We start from the raw sequence: 16,481 nt of genomic DNA on the forward strand, positions 1-16,481 counted from the left end.
AAAACCGTTCCAGTTTGTAGTGGTTTTCAACACAACACTCTTTGTTTCTTGGACACAGGAATCTTCTTACAGAGCATCCGATGGAGCGGGAAGACGACCCACGCACTGCATGCTTAAAAGAAAGACCAGATCAGTCCCAAAGGTTTTTGTGGAATGAACAAATCAAAATATCTGTGGCAGCGAGGGAGTCAGATGAAAACAAATAAAGACACCATGAGCACGTACAGCATGAATGAACAGCCTGTGTTCCAGTCCAAGTCTTTCCCATGACACAGCTGGGATGGAAAGAGACCATAAACATCTATATGATCTTCATTTAACGTGCAAGATGATAAACAAGCCCAAAACCACAAATGCACACAGGAATGAAGATGATCAGGGGATTAAGCCAACAAAAAGAATCCTGTAGACACTATAGACAGAGGACACATCAGCAGGGGTGCCACTTATTCCTGCTTATATGTTGCTCCCCATGAACAAAAGTACTGCAGCTGTCATCACTCAGAGGCCAGGACGTCTGTTTGACAGTTCTTAGTGTGAAGTGAGTCAAGAACAAAGCAGACTGAGGCCTCCTTCTTTAGTGTGGCTCCATCATGGCTAAAATGGAGTAAAAATACAACCGAAACTGCCCCAAATCATACATTTCGGGGCTGCAAAAGTAGGGTTTGGCCTTAATTGAGACTTTAAAGAGCGCTGCCAAACCTGCTAAAAATGTGTCGGACAGGGATGGCGGCAGGAAATCGTCGGGGACCACAGGAAGTGGCCCATCACAACAGAGCAAGGCAGCGCTCTGTCAGGGGAAAATTAGAGCCGGCAAAATTAGATGCGCCGCTTTTCTCGTACTGCGGTTGCTATAAAGGTACCAAAGCTGAGATGGTAAACACCAATCAGGCACTGCCAACTCCATTTGTCCCCGTCCGTGCAGGGATATTTGCCACAGGAATTTAGTGTGTTTGCAACATTTGCAGGAATGTGCTTTTGATCTCAGACTGCAGGTGGAGTAGAAAAAAAAGGTATTATTGGTGTGTTTCTTATGTTTCTTACGAAATACCCGTGAAAGGTTTATGTAAAATTAATCCTGTGGAAAGTTAATAACACAGGGAAAATGGATGTGGTCCTGCTGAACCCACGACAACAGAAGAAAAAAATGTATAGGGACGGAAATGAATGCCCAAGCAAAAATGTGGAGAGTGCAGAGACTGTAGACTGGAGTAAACAATAATCTGCTGTTATTCTGTAAACAGCCATTAGCTGCAGCGGTTAGCAGCCTGGAAGGCATCTATAGAAAAAACTACGTATATCTGTAACATAACAATTACTTAATAACTATCTGACAGCTACATCGAAGGGAAAAAATATTTTTATTTTTGAACAAATAGTTGGTTAGTTTTGTTTTATAGGTGCGATGTTAGCCTGAACTGCTCACAGCAGCTTGGCTGTGCTACAGGTTTTTGGGAGCAGTCATAAAGTACATCCAATAAAATGCAATGAAATGCTTCTGTTGGGATTTTGCTGTCTTCAGTTTTGGGTTTTCAGCCTTTTAGTTTTATCAGGTTTGAAAAAGCATTATCTCTTGATTTTTCTTCCAACTACAAAAGCGTCACGCTAAAGCCGAGACATCCCAACTCTGTCTGCGAGTCAGACCAATGGATTGAGTCCGCCTGGTAAATACATGAACGGGGCCTGTGTTTCATTAGCCAGCAGCACTCCAAGGCTAATTGGCCAGAGCCAGTAGATTTTCCAGTGTCCCCATTGGAGAAGCAGGAAAATGTTTGATTTTCATTTGGACTGTGGTCATAGCTTAAATAACACAATACAAAAAAACCCAAAATAAAAAACACGCAGGGGAGTGAACCTGAACTTCACATTGCCAGTCGATGCAGTCCACCCTTTAAATATCCCCGGCACCCTTCCCCTTTAAACCCCTGCGCAGCGGGGCCTCCTTGACCCGCATGTGTCAGAGACAAATATAACCCCGGCGGAGCTGCTGCCTGCTTCTGCTGGAGCCCTCGGACCAGTGGCAGAGGGCGAGAGGGCGCGTTTGCTTCTGTGCTGTTGAGGATGTGAAAGAGGAAGGCCTGTGGAACAGTCATAGATGGACGCAATTGCACCCAGACTTTAGACTGTGACGCCTGTTGCTCACATGCATTACTCTGATTCAGCAACCATATGCCCCTTTCATCCTCTGCAATGAGCTTCACTTGCACCCCCCCACCCTCTATTATCCTCAACGCCGCGTGTCATGTGTCTGGGAACTGAGCGACCTCCGTGACGAAGCGCCGGGTGGAGACCGCTGACTCATCCTGCATATGTCGGACACGCTGTCAGCGCGCAACCAGCGATACAGTGGATGTGGTCATTCCTCGCAAAGGCCCGGAATACTTTCCAGATGCTGTAAGAGAGGAGATGCTGGAGGTCACCGAGGGCAGAACGAACCTGTGATAAGAGCAGCAGCGGAGGCGAAGGTGACTCTGCGCCGGATTATGATCGCCGTAATCTGCCACTTTTGCAGTTCAGTCAGAGTTTTAGTGTGTTTTTTGCAGCCTCACTCTCAATCTCACGCGTCGCCCCCTCTCTCAATATCGCACAGTTGGATTTGGGAACGCTGGAGCATGGCAGCTGACATGGGGGAACCTGATCCATGGGCTTTCCAGCAGCACAGCATGTGTGCCACAGACATTCCTGGCACACGCGGGTCATCGTTACCCCCCTCCCTCCACCCACCTCAGCTCATGTCGTCTTGGCTTTCATGCCTTTCCTTCCCTTTAAAGCACCAAAAAGAGGAAACGAGCTGTCGGCTCTGTGCCTCACCAACATTTTACCGCTGTGACATTTACCACTCGCCATTTTTTTCATCCAATCTGGGAAATAACCGATTCTGTGAAATTGCGGCTGCTTTTCTCGTGCCACATCGCTCCAGATAGAGTTTCTTTCCTCTTTCCAGCTGACAGCCAGACACCACTGAGGGTTTTGGGTGTCATATCAAATCGGGGTCTTATCATGGGCGTGATGCTGCACCTGACCTCACATGCTGCGTATTTTAATGAGATAACTAAAAATACTTGAAAAATCGTGCTGCCCGGCGGTCCGATATCCACAGCCACGCTTTGGTAATGTAAATTCCTGTCACTGCTGCTCTGAAAAGCTTAAATTTTGCTTTTTATGCTTTGAGCACAAGAAATTTTCACACAGCTTATCAAGGATTCACAACATGGTCTGACACATCTATAACTGACTAATGATTGTAGACCTTTTCAACCCTGGCTGCAGCAGGATCGTGATCATCTTCAGTGATCAAAAGTGGAGCCCGCTTGATTTTTCTATGGTCAGCGTTCGCCCCGTCTTCAAAAGAACTGTTGCATGACTCAGTAGCAGCGACTTCAGCAGTTTTCACTGTCACGTGTGAGACGTAAATGTTTGGTGCTGGAATGACTAATGAAGTGGAAAGTTTCTAGTGAATTTAGCGCTGGTTTGTGTTGACATCTTGCCCACAAATGTAAGCCAGCAGTTGAGCTTTGTCTCTTGTGAGGCTTGGAAGTCGAAACCGAGCAACTATGAGCCAGGTCCAGGATCAGCAAATGTCAGAGAAAGTTCAGAAGATGCCTCTCGCTGAGCTCCTACTGTCAGAACAGCAATGTTATTTAAAGTTCAAGCTCCGGGAAACCTGATGAAAACGCTAATTATACATCTGAAAAGTGTCTCAACCCTCTTTGAGATTGAAGCAGCAAAGTCCTGTTGCGAGTGAGAGACTCTGCCACAAAATATCACGTCTGAGCGGCCAAACACAAACACACCGACAGAAACAGGTCTGCAGATCTACCTTCTGAATAAACAGCCTGGTGGGATGCCTCAGCCCTGACGAGCGTTGACAACATTCACAGGACTCCCCAGATGAGCCGGGCTGAAGTTGATGCTGCCGCCTCCCTCCTGGATCAGCTCCGCGTCGAGTCTCAGCCGGAGTGGTGAGAACTTTTCCCCTGGCCACTCGGGAGCATCTGCGCGCTCAGAAGGTCTCCTCCGTGGACAGGCTGGCTGTTGCGGTCGGCGCAGTCACACGTGGGGCACCATTACTGCAGGAGTCCGCCCAGGCACACACACACACGTCTTCACACACATACACAAACACACTCTATCTCCTCCTCTCTCTATGCAGTCCCGACTCCTCCACTCATCCTGGTGAGAGTCTGGTGAGGTCGTGTGTGTACAGTGTGTTGGTTTCAGAGGGGAGGAGAGGAAAGAGAAGGAGGAGGAGGTGGTGTGTGTGGTGGTGGTGGTGGTTGGGGTGGGGGGTTGTGTTTTAGGAAGCTCTGACTGAGAAGGGTTTCTGCAATGCAGCTGAGTCTCTCCTGTGTTCCACCTTCTGCAGCCTGTGTTCTGTTGCAACACACTCAGCAGGCACATGGAGCGACGCCCCAGTTTTTAGGACTCTGACGGTTACAAATGGCTGCGCACATGCACCTCTACTGTACAAACATTTATCCAGTAGTGAGGAGTCACTACGGTGTGAAATCCAGCTGTACACACACACACACGCACACACACACACACACACACACACACACACACACACACACACACACACACACACGCACAACCGTAGAGAGAGGATCTCATTTGCACACAGTGATTCTTCTGGTTCCTCAAACGGAACCGTTAAAAAAACCCCAAAAGTTGTTGGAAATGTCCAAATGCTTCACGCTGATCTTCATGCATCCCCCAACAAGTGTCGACCCAGCCCAGATGATGTCCTCACCGCTAACAAGGGAGAGAAATTCCAGACTGTGTAGGAGGTGGCTGATTTGTCAGCAGTAATGGCTTCCTGAAAATCGAATCATGAGGACGACAATTGGTTTATCTGCAGGACGGTGGACGTGAAGAGGGGGTGACAGGGTCAGACACCTGAGGCGGTGTAGATTTGAGCCTGGAGATGTAGGCACATACTTGGTTATTGAGATGGCGGAGGCTGATGTGTGGGGTTAACCTAAATTACCTATTGATCTGTTTGATATATATGCAGAAATGAAGGTCCCTGACACCCCCCCCCCCCCCCCCCACCACCACCACCACCACCCTTGATTATCACTTGATTAATGGTAATGTCCTCTGCAGCCCCTTTAATGTGACATGCTTCTTAACACACAGAGATTCCATTTTCAAATTTTATTTAGAAGCCTTTAGAAACTAAAATAAGAGGCTAAAGAGAATCCGAGCCTTCTGTCTCCCGTCATTCCGCGGTGTGTTTCATTACATTTGCAGGACATGGAATGCCGAACGAGAAACACTGTGACCTTGTGACGTTCGGAAGGGCCATCAGTAAACAAACTGGAGCTGCATCTGCTCCCATGAGACCTGCTCCGCAGAAACGATGCAAGCTGAAATCTGACTGGACACGAATGAACGAATCCACACAGAGGAAAACTTTGGGAGTTAAAAACATCCTCAATGGGTTTGCTGTTCTCATGGCCCTAGTGTCAAAGGTTTCGGACAGTTGGTGACTTGACTGGAAGAATAATGGGAATCTCTGGAAGGCAGCAGTGTCAAGTCTTCCCCCTTTGGACTAGATGACACACAACCTTACCTCTATCTTGATTATCAAATTAAAAACAGCCATATTTATGCAACTCTAGGCTGCTAATCAGTCCATGAAGCATCTATTTGTATTTATATCAACAGCTAAAGTGTCAGAGACAGTCATTTGGTTATTCTTTGAGTGTTTGAAACCTCCGTTTGTGGAAGGACCTCTAGTGGGTAAGTAAGTAAGTAAGTAAGTAAGTAAGTAAGTAAGTAAGTAAGTAAGTAAGTAAGTAAGTAAATAAATAAATAAATAATCCATTCTTCATATATTGGAGTCTCTTGGTGCAACAGCGTTCCCTAGTGGCTACTTTAGAAATTCCAGAGTCTTTTAATATTTGCAAATTCTGACACTTAACATCACATACTTCCAATCTTTCTTTTTTTTTTTTAATGTATTTTGAAATAGTATCTGTAATAAAGGCACCCATTGAGGCAGTGTTAAAAACAAATCATAAATAAAGTTAATAATTTAAACATATTGATAGATCATGTTTCAAGTTTTTTCTTTTATTCCTCTTTGATGGTGGAGCTTCAACATAAGCTGAACAGCAAATCCATTAAAAACTAAACACAATATGAAGGGCTTGAGGGTACAATTTTCTAAGGAGCCACCAGAGGTCCACACGCTACAGCCAAACTGAGACGGCTGCGAAAACTACACAAAGATTTCTTTTTTTGGAGGGGGACGCTCTCGTCTTCCTTGAATTTGGTCTTTTTTCAAACTTAAATAATTAAAATGATAATGCATCAGTCCTCAGACGTCCGATCTGAAACCCCTATCATGTCTATTATTGACTTGAGGGATTTTCTGTCTTTAAAAAAAATGTATTCCTCTTCTTTTTTTATACTTTGTACATATATTTCTATTTGCGTCCAATGAAATCAAACTCTATTCTATTCTTTTTGTCATCCCACAGCCACAGTAAACAACCTTTTGATTGAGAGCCAAACGGTAAATACCAGAGCATCTATTCGCAGTAAATCAGTGTTATTTACTACTTCGTTCACGCACTTTTGTTTCTGTGGAGGCAGCAGTGACGTGCTCGGGGAGTCAGATAAAGGGTATTTCTCACCAACGCTTTCCTGTTGTTTTGCAGGGTCCTTTGTTTGGTTGCGAGGCCTCGACCTGTCAGTTCTCAGGGGAATCAGAGGAACATTTAAGTACTTATGAACACTTGACTGCTCCCATACCTGCATGTGTGTGAGTGTGAGTGTGAGTGTGAGTGTATGTGTGTGTGTGTGTGTGTGTGTGTGTGTGTGTGTGTGTGTGTGTGTGTGAACCTGTGAACCTGCTGCAGCATCTGTAGCCATCAGTGTAATCATTACATTCAGCATAAGCTTGCGTTTATACTTTTATCTTAAGTAACTAGATGTTACCAGATATTGTCCTTTGTTGCCACCATTTACGTCTGGGGGGGGGGGGGGCGTAAATGTCTCTTTACTTTGTGATCAGAAACCTTGTTGATGCTCCGTTACAAATTGTCATCCTCAACATTGAATCGCTGTTGTAAATTCCAAACATTTGAAGAGACTGTTAAAAAAAGAGAGGGAGAGATCCTTGCTTTTAAAGTCCTTTCCTTAGCAGACACAACAACAACAGGAAGAAATACCATTTTCACAGGTGTCAGGAAGCACAGGAAATAAACAAGCCCAATACTGGAAAACACTTTTTTTTTACCGGCCCAAGTCAGAGGTGAAGCTAATAAGAGACCGTTTTAGCCTGGATGTTGTCATTCTGTGGTTTTGTGTAAATAGGTTGATAAATCTGTGATTACAGATAACCTTCTGTACTCACTAATTATGCAGGATTAGAGGAGAAGCAAAATGTTTGGCTGATATAATAAAGACAAAAATGTCTTGTTGATCAAAAAGTATTGGTTCATACATTTTGAGGTTTAACAAAAACTTTATATTTTTATAGATATCTTCTACTGGTTTTCCATAATTTGCTGTCACGTCATGCATTAGCATTCAACTCAGAACAATTCTAGACACTTTTTCTGGAACCCGACTCATGAGAACTCTCCCAAGCGAGTGAAAATTGTGGAATGGGAGGATTTCAATGTGTAATAGGAATTACCACGAAACCCTTTCATACTACTTTTTAAATTTTTCTTTTGTAAAAGTAAACTTATTCATATATCTTCTCTGTGGGTGCTTTTTAAAGACGCTTTAAGGGGATATTGAAAAAAATACTTTCCCCTACTGGAGTCATATATGAGGTCTCTTTTTTCCCCCCTCGTTCCTTGTTGAAGTGGTGAAAAATATTTGTCTCTGCCTGAAAATGGTTTCAATGCATGGGAACTAAAAGGGTTTTCCCATTTGTGGAAGTTGAGACGGTAGGACTTTTCATAAGTCAAGAATGTCTGAAAAGTTGTATGCACTTTTATGTTTAGCTTGGATCATCTTGGGAAAAGAGATTTCCTTATTTCTTTGCAATTTCCCAAGATATTTCCATGTCAGACAAATTTTAGCACTAATAATAATAATAATCGGTCTTCTCGGGAGTTCATTTTCCCACCTTTAATCATTTCTTCTTTCAGTCATTTTTTCAAAAACGTCAAGCAGCTGATTGAGTGTATGAACCTGATGTGCCAGGGAAAGACATCCTTCTATGTCTTCCATTACTGTCCATTTATCATAATGACAAAAACCAATGATATGTATTTATCACCTGCTTTTGCTGCAAGAGAAGTTTATTATTTAATTCACGACCGCACAGAAAAGAAGAGATTGAGAGTAGCAACAAAAGACAATGGAATAAGATGACATGAGTCGATAACTTTGGTTTAATTGTTGATGCGTGGCTAACGTTACATTACAAAGATCCTAACATGTGGCATTAACTTCACTTTTCTAAATATCCAACAATGTATAAAAAGCACACAAAACAAAAGTAAGAACAGATTCTAGACCAGATTCTAGCGTGGAAGTGGTGAGGCTGTAAAAAAGTTTGTCACAGTTCGAGATCATAAAATATATATTTGTACTTCTTTTATAAGTTAATGCTACATTTACACTAGATTCCGTCCACCAGATGCTTGTCAGCGAGGGGCGAGCCGCTTTGGAGGAGTGGACGTGTCCGTGTGCTGATCTGTGCTCTGGACCTCTCCGGATCCCACCTCTGTGCCTGAAAATGCAGATGTCCAGTGAGAATAATCTGGCAGAAACCATGCAAAAAGGTCCCAAAGAAGGGCTTCAACAGTGTCTGCTGCTACTTTATACCTGCTGGTGGCTCGTTTTTGAGTTTGCTTGCAATTTTGGCGAAGAATGGGAGGGTGAGACAAGCTCCTGTCTCCCTGTCACATATCCCACCTTTACAGTTGCAGGTCTTGCGGCACTCAACTCCAAAGGTTCCAAACAGGCAGTCTGGAAAAAAGGAAAACAATTTTATTTGGAGAACAAGCAGCTGAAAAAGCCTGTGCATGAGACAGGCCTTTTCATTCATTCTATGACTAAATGCATACCAAAAACCTAATTAATGGCTGCAGAAGCATGTCAAGTATGTGCATTTAAGTAAATCCTCAATTCAGATTCAACGCTTGAGTAAATGGTTTTTATAATTCATTTGCTGTCTAAATATAATGGGATTGCCTTTGCTGCAGGGCAAAGGACTCCATCCTCCCATGCATGCGAAAACGCACATTAAGATCTTGAACGCACCTTTGCAGATGCCATATTCGTCTCCGTAGTCGTCCTCATCCTTGTAGAACTCGCAGAATAATCCAGGTCCGCACTTCACCCCGTGCATGCCGGACACCGTGCGGTAGCAGTGCTCCCCTCTGCCGGCCGCACAGACCTGGCAACATCCGCAGTCATCCAGGACGGTGCGTGTGCACCGCATGGTCCCGCCGCACCGCTCCGCGTTGCATCTGTCCGGGCAGTTCACCGCGTACTTGATACTGGCTCCCCACGCCTCAGCATCGCGCACAAGAAGTGAGGACAAGACCGTGAGGAGGAGAAAGGACATCACTGGGTGCAGCTGGGGGGGCCGCGCTGGAAAGCTGATCTGATGAGACGGAGAGGAGAAGACCACCTCTGGGAGACCTGAGCGGAGTGACCGGCGGCTCATCAGGTTGCAAGGTTATCAGCAATGAACAACTTTGTTTTGCACATGACTTGCATCCGTCAATTTCCTCATTCCGTCCCCCCACCCCCACCCTTTCCCCCCTTGGTATTCGGACCCGTTTTTAGAAATCCGGCTTGGAAGTGGGATTTACTCTGCAGTTCCATCCAGGAATTGAAATAGATGCCACCTGATGTCACAAGTTAGCTTTGGTTTATTTTTCTGTGATCAGCAACCCCACACTGCACCGGGTGGTCGTTTTCATTGGCTTCATTGGATTAGATTCCCCATCCCACCACCTGCATTTTACCATATCAGGAATATACGATATTTCCAACGGAAAATGAATTAATAAATGATATTCTATTTCTGGCACTTTTTTCTTCCATTAAGAGCAAAATTATAAAGGAGAGGACCTACTGGGTTTGGCGATATGTGTGTTTAGGCTTCTGTTTAATTTTGTTTGTCGTTGTACTGCCATTTTAAAATGTGACCTTAAATGTAGTGGTGGCTAAATTATTGAAAAGATATTTAATAGAAATAGAAAAATATTTATTTAGACAGAATGATTGAACAACTCTCGATAGCTTTGGTTTCATATATATTTTTATATAAAATATATTTTTATGTAAAATTATATGGTTATGATTGAGCCTTATATTTTTGCTCGTGTATATCAATGTTGAAAAAAATATAATAAAATAAAAAAATATACACTCGATGTGAGGGTGACGTTGCAGCTGACGAGGACACCCCCAGGCACAAGATGGCGCCACCAGCCGTCACCGAAGGTGAAGCCCAAAACACACGAAGAAGTCAAGGACCTGCTAGAAGGTTGACATGATATTCACGTTCAAGGGAGACCTGACTGGGACGGGACAGGTAACGCAAATCATCACTGACCGAGCTTCACGGTCGTGGTAAAGTGTCTGGGACTCATTTCTCACTGTTAACATCGGGGTGTTAGCTAAACCGTATGATGCGGCGCTAACGAGCTCCGGGAGTGTTTTGCCGGGAGCTGTCGGACAGCAAAGCGGAGGGGCTTGGCCGTTCTGACAGCCAGACTACCGGCGGCACCGCAGGCAGCTGTCACCCCACACACAGATTAACATTACTGTTGTTTGTGACCGTTACCCGGGATTACGACCGTACAGTTCGCATACGTGGCTGTTTACGTCGGAATGACGAATACCTGCGGCGACAGCATTAGCTAATGAAGTGTCACAACCAATATCGGGGTGGGCCAGGTCCTTCATTTAACCAAAATAAATGTGTACCTGTCCCGCTGGGAATTGTGCATAACAGAAACGCCAAAATGTCTCATTGACAATGTGATATCGCATTATTAATCGTCAACAACACAATTTGGTGTTTTGGAAAACCTACATCTGCAGACGTGTTATACAATAACAGATTTGTCACGACGCATCTGTCCGTATTTTCTGTCTGTCTGTCATTGGATATCTAGCACCACAAACTCCAGAGGTGTCCTGATTGTCCGTGTTTTACAGTTCTTGATGGTGTTAAGCAGTGATGGGTGCAAGGTTGTTGCTTGCTGCTGCTAAACAAGCAGCAGAATTTATTCCTCCATCAATGCTTGGTGTTATTTTTGGCTGGACTGGAAACCATATAGCCCTCCCAGCTTTCAGGCAAGGTGGAGGTTGTGACGGTGCAAGTAACACGGCCCCAACCAGCTGCTGCAAGTTTGCGTTTATGTTTTTATTTCTCTCACATAAAATTACTCTGAGACTCAAGTTCTTGAAAATTCTGTGTGGGAGTATAGAACATATATTTTGTTGAACCTTTTACACAGTTATAAATATGCTCTAACTGATGAGGGGGGCTGCTCGGCTGCTTTAAATCACTCAAATATTTGGTAAGATGCCCCTGCATTGAATTTCAGGATGTTAAAGCATCCATATGGAGATGTTGTTGTATAATACATCTTGCAGGGGAACCAACATGTACTCATTACCAGTGTCTTTAGCCTGGGTGTATTTCAGTATATTCTGTGAAAGTCCCGGAATTAAGAAAACAATATGACACGTTTTTCTGAACTGGCTTGGCAGAAAATGTGTTTGTCTAACCGCAGCGGCTGTTGTGTTATTTGACTATCTGAGATTGTTACAGTCCAGGATGTGTGATTTTCGAAAGCTGGCAGTACTCGGTTCCATTGCAGCTTTGAGTAACAGGTTTTTAAATGTTTTCCAGGTGTACATCATATCATAGATGATGCTCAGACATGGTTCCCTGTCAGACCCATGTGTTACTGAAGTGGCAGGAGCACTTCAATAGTTCCTGGGCGGTGGAAGACACCATAGAGACAGCCAGGAGGCGTTGGGCCGCTGCACTGTATGACAGGCTCCTCCAAAACAAAGAAGTTGTGACTCTGGCCCAACCTATACAAGAACTCGTGGGCCCACGTCTGCCAGATTTTGAATGCGAGTCCAGTGCCTCTGCAGAGAAGGAAGACTACCTGGCCTCCCTGCTTAACAGCCAACGATGGCTGGCTCACCGCATGCTGACGCAGACTTCCTTCACTTTAAGCCTCCACCACAGGCTGGTAGTTTTCCAGAGAATCTACTACGCAATCCACAGCAAATACCATGACAAATTTTGTGTGCAGCTGCCCTCCCAGTCCACTGACGGTGGTAAAGAATGTGGCCAACTTGAGGTGGCCTCAGAGTCCTGCCTGGGAGGGGGAGTATCCAAAATGAAGTCGGGTACAGATGTCCTCATAGAGATGGGTGTGAGGACAGGTCTGAGTCTGCTCTTCTCCTTGCTGCAACAGAACTGGAGATATGCGGCTTCAGCGTACCCCGAGTCGGTGCTTTGCAACGATGTCCTTGCCACAGCCTGCTCCGTGCTGGCATCTCTGCCACCCCTTTCTCTTGCCAACGAAAATAAAATCCCATCAGTTGGGCTGGAATGCCTGGCTCAGGTTGCCGAATTCCTCAAGAGAACGTCGGTGATCAGCGGTGCCGGTGCTGCAGATCCCACTGGCCGTAGGCTTGCGCTGGAGCTGCTGCTCGGCTTGGCCATGCAAAGAGGTTCTCTAAAGTTTCTGCTTGAGTGGGTGGAGGTGGCCTTAGCTGCTTCAATGTCCTCTTCCAACTCTATGCCGTCTTCCTCTGCAATGACCTCCCAGAAGTCAGCTGGCGTTGGGTTTGACGTAATTCAGCAAACACTTCTCCAAATGCGGCAATATTCGGTATCTCTTTTTCTTTGTTTACTACATCTTGTACTTTTTCGACACGGGTCTACATGCAGTAAATAATAGTTTTTGCAGGGTTTCAGTGGGGACTCCATTAACACTCAGGTACTGAAGAAAGATGCAGATGGGCTTTGCCAACTTTCCCAGGCAGTGCTGTGCTTGTTTGAGGAGGTAAAATGATTTTCATTGGAAAGCGTAAAATGAATGGGCTAAGCTTGACTTGACGGATCTCCCTCTTGACAGATCTGTAACTTAGCATCCTACTGCCTGTGCTCAAGCAGCACCGATGCAGCTTCTCCGGGTACCGAGGGCGATGCCGTTACTGTGTATGTGTGGGGCAGTAACAGTAGTCACCAGCTGGCAGAAGGAACTCTGGAGAAAATCCTGCTCCCAAAGCTGACTCAGGGCTTTAGTGATGCCCAAACTGTAAGGCTGCCTAGAAAAAGAATCCATTTTGTGCTGCAGTTTATTTAATTTTCAGCGTCTACATACATATGACCATTTTTTGCATGCTACTTTTATTTGTCAATGTGTTCTTTTTAGATTGAGGCAGGGCAGTACTGCACCTTCTCAGTATCTACAGATGGTTCCGTAAAAGCTTGTGGAAAGGGCAGTTATGGCCGTCTTGGCCTGGGTGACTCCAACAACCAGTCCCTGCCCAAAAAACTTGTGTTGGAGCCACATCGGAACATCAAGAAGGTGTCCTCGTCAAAGGGTTCCGACGGTCACACGTTGGCCATTACTGTAGATGGAGAGGTAAGAAAATAAAAAAAAACCTAGTTCTGTGTGCTCCTATACATAACAGATGTTCTATACATTTGTTTTAATGAATAAATGTAAAATTTCTTCAAGGTGTTTAGCTGGGGAGATGGAGAGTATGGAAAACTGGGCCATGGCAACAGTGCTACCCAAAAGTACCCCAAAATCATACAAGGACCACTCTTCAGTAAAGTAAGCTATTCAAAATCAACAAGACATTAAAATTTAATCAACTTTAATTTTTACATATTTTCTATCTCTGTCAGATTGTTGTTAGCGCGTCTGCTGGCTACAGACACAGTGCTGCTGTAACTAAGGATGGAGAGCTTTATACCTGGGGAGAAGGCGACTTTGGCAGACTTGGTGGGCACCTTAGTTGTCTCATACTTAGTGTCTACTTTTCCTTGGATTATTCCACTGAACCCCTCTTCTGTTAGATGGGCAACAACATGTGTGTTACTGTTTCTCCTGTGTGTAGGTCACAGTGATAGTCAAAGTAGGAACATGCCCACATTAGTAAAGGACATCAGTGGTGTTGGGCAGGTGGCGTGTGGCAGTTCCCACACCATTGCTGTGGCTCAGGATGGAAGGACTGTGTGGTCCTTTGGAGGAGGGGACAATGGTACGTTACCAGGTTTAATGTGAATAGTTTGAAGCCTGTAGTGCTGCATTTGCAGGTAGTTGAAAGTTTTTACTGCTTTGGATTCCTGGCCAAACAAATAAAATACCAGCACCACTGGTACAATGGACACTGGTGCAGTGTTAATACTGTTACCACTTACACTTGTAGGTAAACTTGGTCATGGAGACACCAATCGTGTCTATCGTCCTAAAGTGATAGAGGCCCTGCATGGATTCATCATCAGGAAGGTGTGCGCAGGCAGCCAGTCATCTCTGGCGCTTACCTCTGCAGGACAGGTGAGATGATATTTGAACAGTATTAGTATTGCCTAGAGACATATTATTTCCTTCTAAATCAAAGTTTACCATAATCTGTTAAGTCATCAGTGAAGGATACAAGGTCATTTTTATAAAAAAGTAGGAGGCATCTGTCTATAGATGTACCACGGTCACCATGAATGCACTTGTCTGCATCTGTCCAGGTGTTTGCATGGGGCTGTGGCTCATGTTTAGGGTGTGGCTCTTCTGAAACAACCTCCCTGAGACCCAGGTTTGTTGAAGACCTGAGCATCACCAAGATTATCGATATCTCCTGTGGAGACAGCCACTGTTTGGCTCTGTCTCATGGTAAGTGGCCATCAACAGTGTCTAGTCAGGATTGTTGTCACACCCAACGTCACAGCATCACTGTCATTAGCAGCATGGTTTGTGTGGACAGAGATTTTAAAGTAAAGTTATCTGTCCATCAGAGAACGAAGTGTACGCCTGGGGGAACAACACCATGGGCCAGTGTGGACAAGGCCACACATCCACGCCAATTACTAGACCTAAGAAAGTTCTTGGGTTAGAGGGAGTGTCGATCCAGCAAATCACCGCGGGCACGTCTCACAGTTTGGCTTGGACTGCAGTCCCAACTGACAGGTTTGTATGAATGTGTATTAATCCAAACGGTCGCAAAATGCTATTTTTGTTATGACATTGAATTAGTCATCATTTTATGCAAACTGTTCTGTCTAATCAGCTATCTAGTTGGTAATTTTGAGGCATCAATCCATTGTTATGTGATTTGGACTCTTCCAGACAGCTGGTAGCGTGGCACAGGCCCTTTTGTGTCGACTTGGAAGAAAGTACGTTCACCTACCTCTGCAATTTTCTGAAATGTTACTGTGATGGTCTCGAAAATGACACCCCACCTACTCCATTCTTATCCAAGAGGTGTGTATTTTAATGAACTGCTGTTTTAGGTTCAGTAGTGTGAAATGTATCATGTATTCACCTTTTCTGACAAAGCTGATGCTCATTGTTGTTTTGCTCAGGGACCACCAGCAGTTTATTTTGCTGTGCATGAAGCTGCTGTCCGTTCACTTGTCCTTGGCCCATGCTGGCGGCACTGGAGCGTTGGTGCTGGGGACTCAAGGGAGGCCCCTCAGAAACCTGCTTTTTAGGCTCATAGATAGCAACATGCCAGACTCAATACAAAAGGTAAACAGAGTGTTGGTTTTTTAAATTAGCAGTCTTCTGCTATGAGAAAAGAATTGATTTTTGCTTGTTTGTTTTACGTTTTAGGCTGTTTTGAACACGCTGTCCATCGGTGCATCTCTGCTGCTGCCTCCACTTAGGGAAAGAACAGAACTTCTCCTGTCCCTCCTTCCTCGAGGTCCTCAGAGCTTGAATGTCCTCTCTAAAGGACAAGTATGTTGGAGCTTCCTCAGCCACTGCCACTTGTGTGTTTGTGCAGGTTGTCATCATTGGTCATGAATGTGTTTATATGTCAGTTTAATTAAATGACACTATTAGAACATATGTTTATCATACCCAAAAATGACAAGTGTTTGTCATTACATTAGTTTAGTTAGTTTTGTCTTAACTGGACTGTTAGATAGTAAGGGCAGTACCTGGTGACTGTGAATGTTGAAAGCTGAAAGGATCAAATCTTGAACAATCTTTGCCTCTTCTTTCTTCCTGTTTAAAGCGGCTACAGTTAGACATGGTCCTCAGTAGCCTTCAGGACCAGAGCTACATAGCTTCTCTACTTGGTTACAGCAATTTTGGGGAGGTGCCAGCCCTGACAGCCACTACATCTGCCCAGCTACCATCTTCATCCACAGCTGAAGTCTACGATCCTCTGCATTTGGCAGAGGTGCTGCTCAGAACTCTGGTGCTCAGCATAGGCTTTTATACGGTGTGAAATTAATTATACTTTTTCTGGCAAGAAATTGTCTCCTCAGTTGGCGTTTCCCTAACTTT

At 44.7% G+C, this 16,481-nt stretch overlaps 3 protein-coding genes across 15 annotated transcripts in view; 1 reads left to right on the top strand and 2 right to left on the bottom strand.

Moving 5' to 3' along the window:
• Positions 1-4,216, bottom strand: part of arhgap24 (Rho GTPase activating protein 24) — a 31,940-nt gene extending 27,724 nt beyond the window's left edge. Inside the window, exon 1 of the mRNA XM_057018472.1 lies at positions 3,821-4,216. The gene's annotated coding sequence lies outside the window, so the exon portion shown is untranslated. The remainder of the gene's footprint in view (positions 1-3,820) is intronic.
• Positions 4,217-8,345: 4,129 nt separating this feature from the next.
• Positions 8,346-9,687, bottom strand: esm1 (endothelial cell-specific molecule 1). The gene is made up of 3 exons (XM_057018440.1): positions 9,238-9,687; positions 8,800-8,943; positions 8,346-8,704 (listed from the first exon to the last, which is right to left on the bottom strand). The coding sequence occupies exons 1-3, from the start codon at positions 9,644-9,646 to the stop codon at positions 8,619-8,621; spliced, it is 639 nt and encodes a 212-aa protein (XP_056874420.1). The 5' UTR covers positions 9,647-9,687; the 3' UTR covers positions 8,346-8,618.
• Positions 9,688-10,375: 688 nt separating this feature from the next.
• LOC130516967 (probable E3 ubiquitin-protein ligase HERC1) overlaps positions 10,376-16,481 on the top strand; it is a 28,257-nt gene continuing 22,151 nt past the window's right edge. For 10 of the 13 annotated variants that reach the window (XM_057018433.1, XM_057018437.1, XM_057018435.1 and 7 more), the window contains exons 1-15: positions 10,376-10,522; positions 11,852-12,851; positions 12,921-13,025; positions 13,098-13,280; positions 13,398-13,610; positions 13,707-13,805; positions 13,880-13,976; positions 14,092-14,235; positions 14,404-14,531; positions 14,717-14,861; positions 14,984-15,155; positions 15,315-15,449; positions 15,551-15,716; positions 15,801-15,926; positions 16,207-16,416. In XM_057018433.1, the coding sequence (XP_056874413.1) occupies positions 11,883-12,851; positions 12,921-13,025; positions 13,098-13,280; positions 13,398-13,610; positions 13,707-13,805; positions 13,880-13,976; positions 14,092-14,235; positions 14,404-14,531; positions 14,717-14,861; positions 14,984-15,155; positions 15,315-15,449; positions 15,551-15,716; positions 15,801-15,926; positions 16,207-16,416 (2,892 nt within the window). In that variant the 5' untranslated portion in view covers positions 10,376-10,522; positions 11,852-11,882. The remainder of the gene's footprint in view (positions 10,523-11,851; positions 12,852-12,920; positions 13,026-13,097; positions 13,281-13,397; positions 13,611-13,706; positions 13,806-13,879; positions 13,977-14,091; positions 14,236-14,403; positions 14,532-14,716; positions 14,862-14,983; positions 15,156-15,314; positions 15,450-15,550; positions 15,717-15,800; positions 15,927-16,206; positions 16,417-16,481) is intronic. The other 3 variants (XM_057018428.1, XM_057018439.1, XM_057018438.1) reach the window with 1 other exon arrangement.

Source organism: Takifugu flavidus, chromosome 20, assembly GCF_003711565.1.
Source record: "Takifugu flavidus isolate HTHZ2018 chromosome 20, ASM371156v2, whole genome shotgun sequence".
NCBI classification, from domain to species: Eukaryota; Metazoa; Chordata; class Actinopteri; order Tetraodontiformes; family Tetraodontidae; genus Takifugu; species Takifugu flavidus.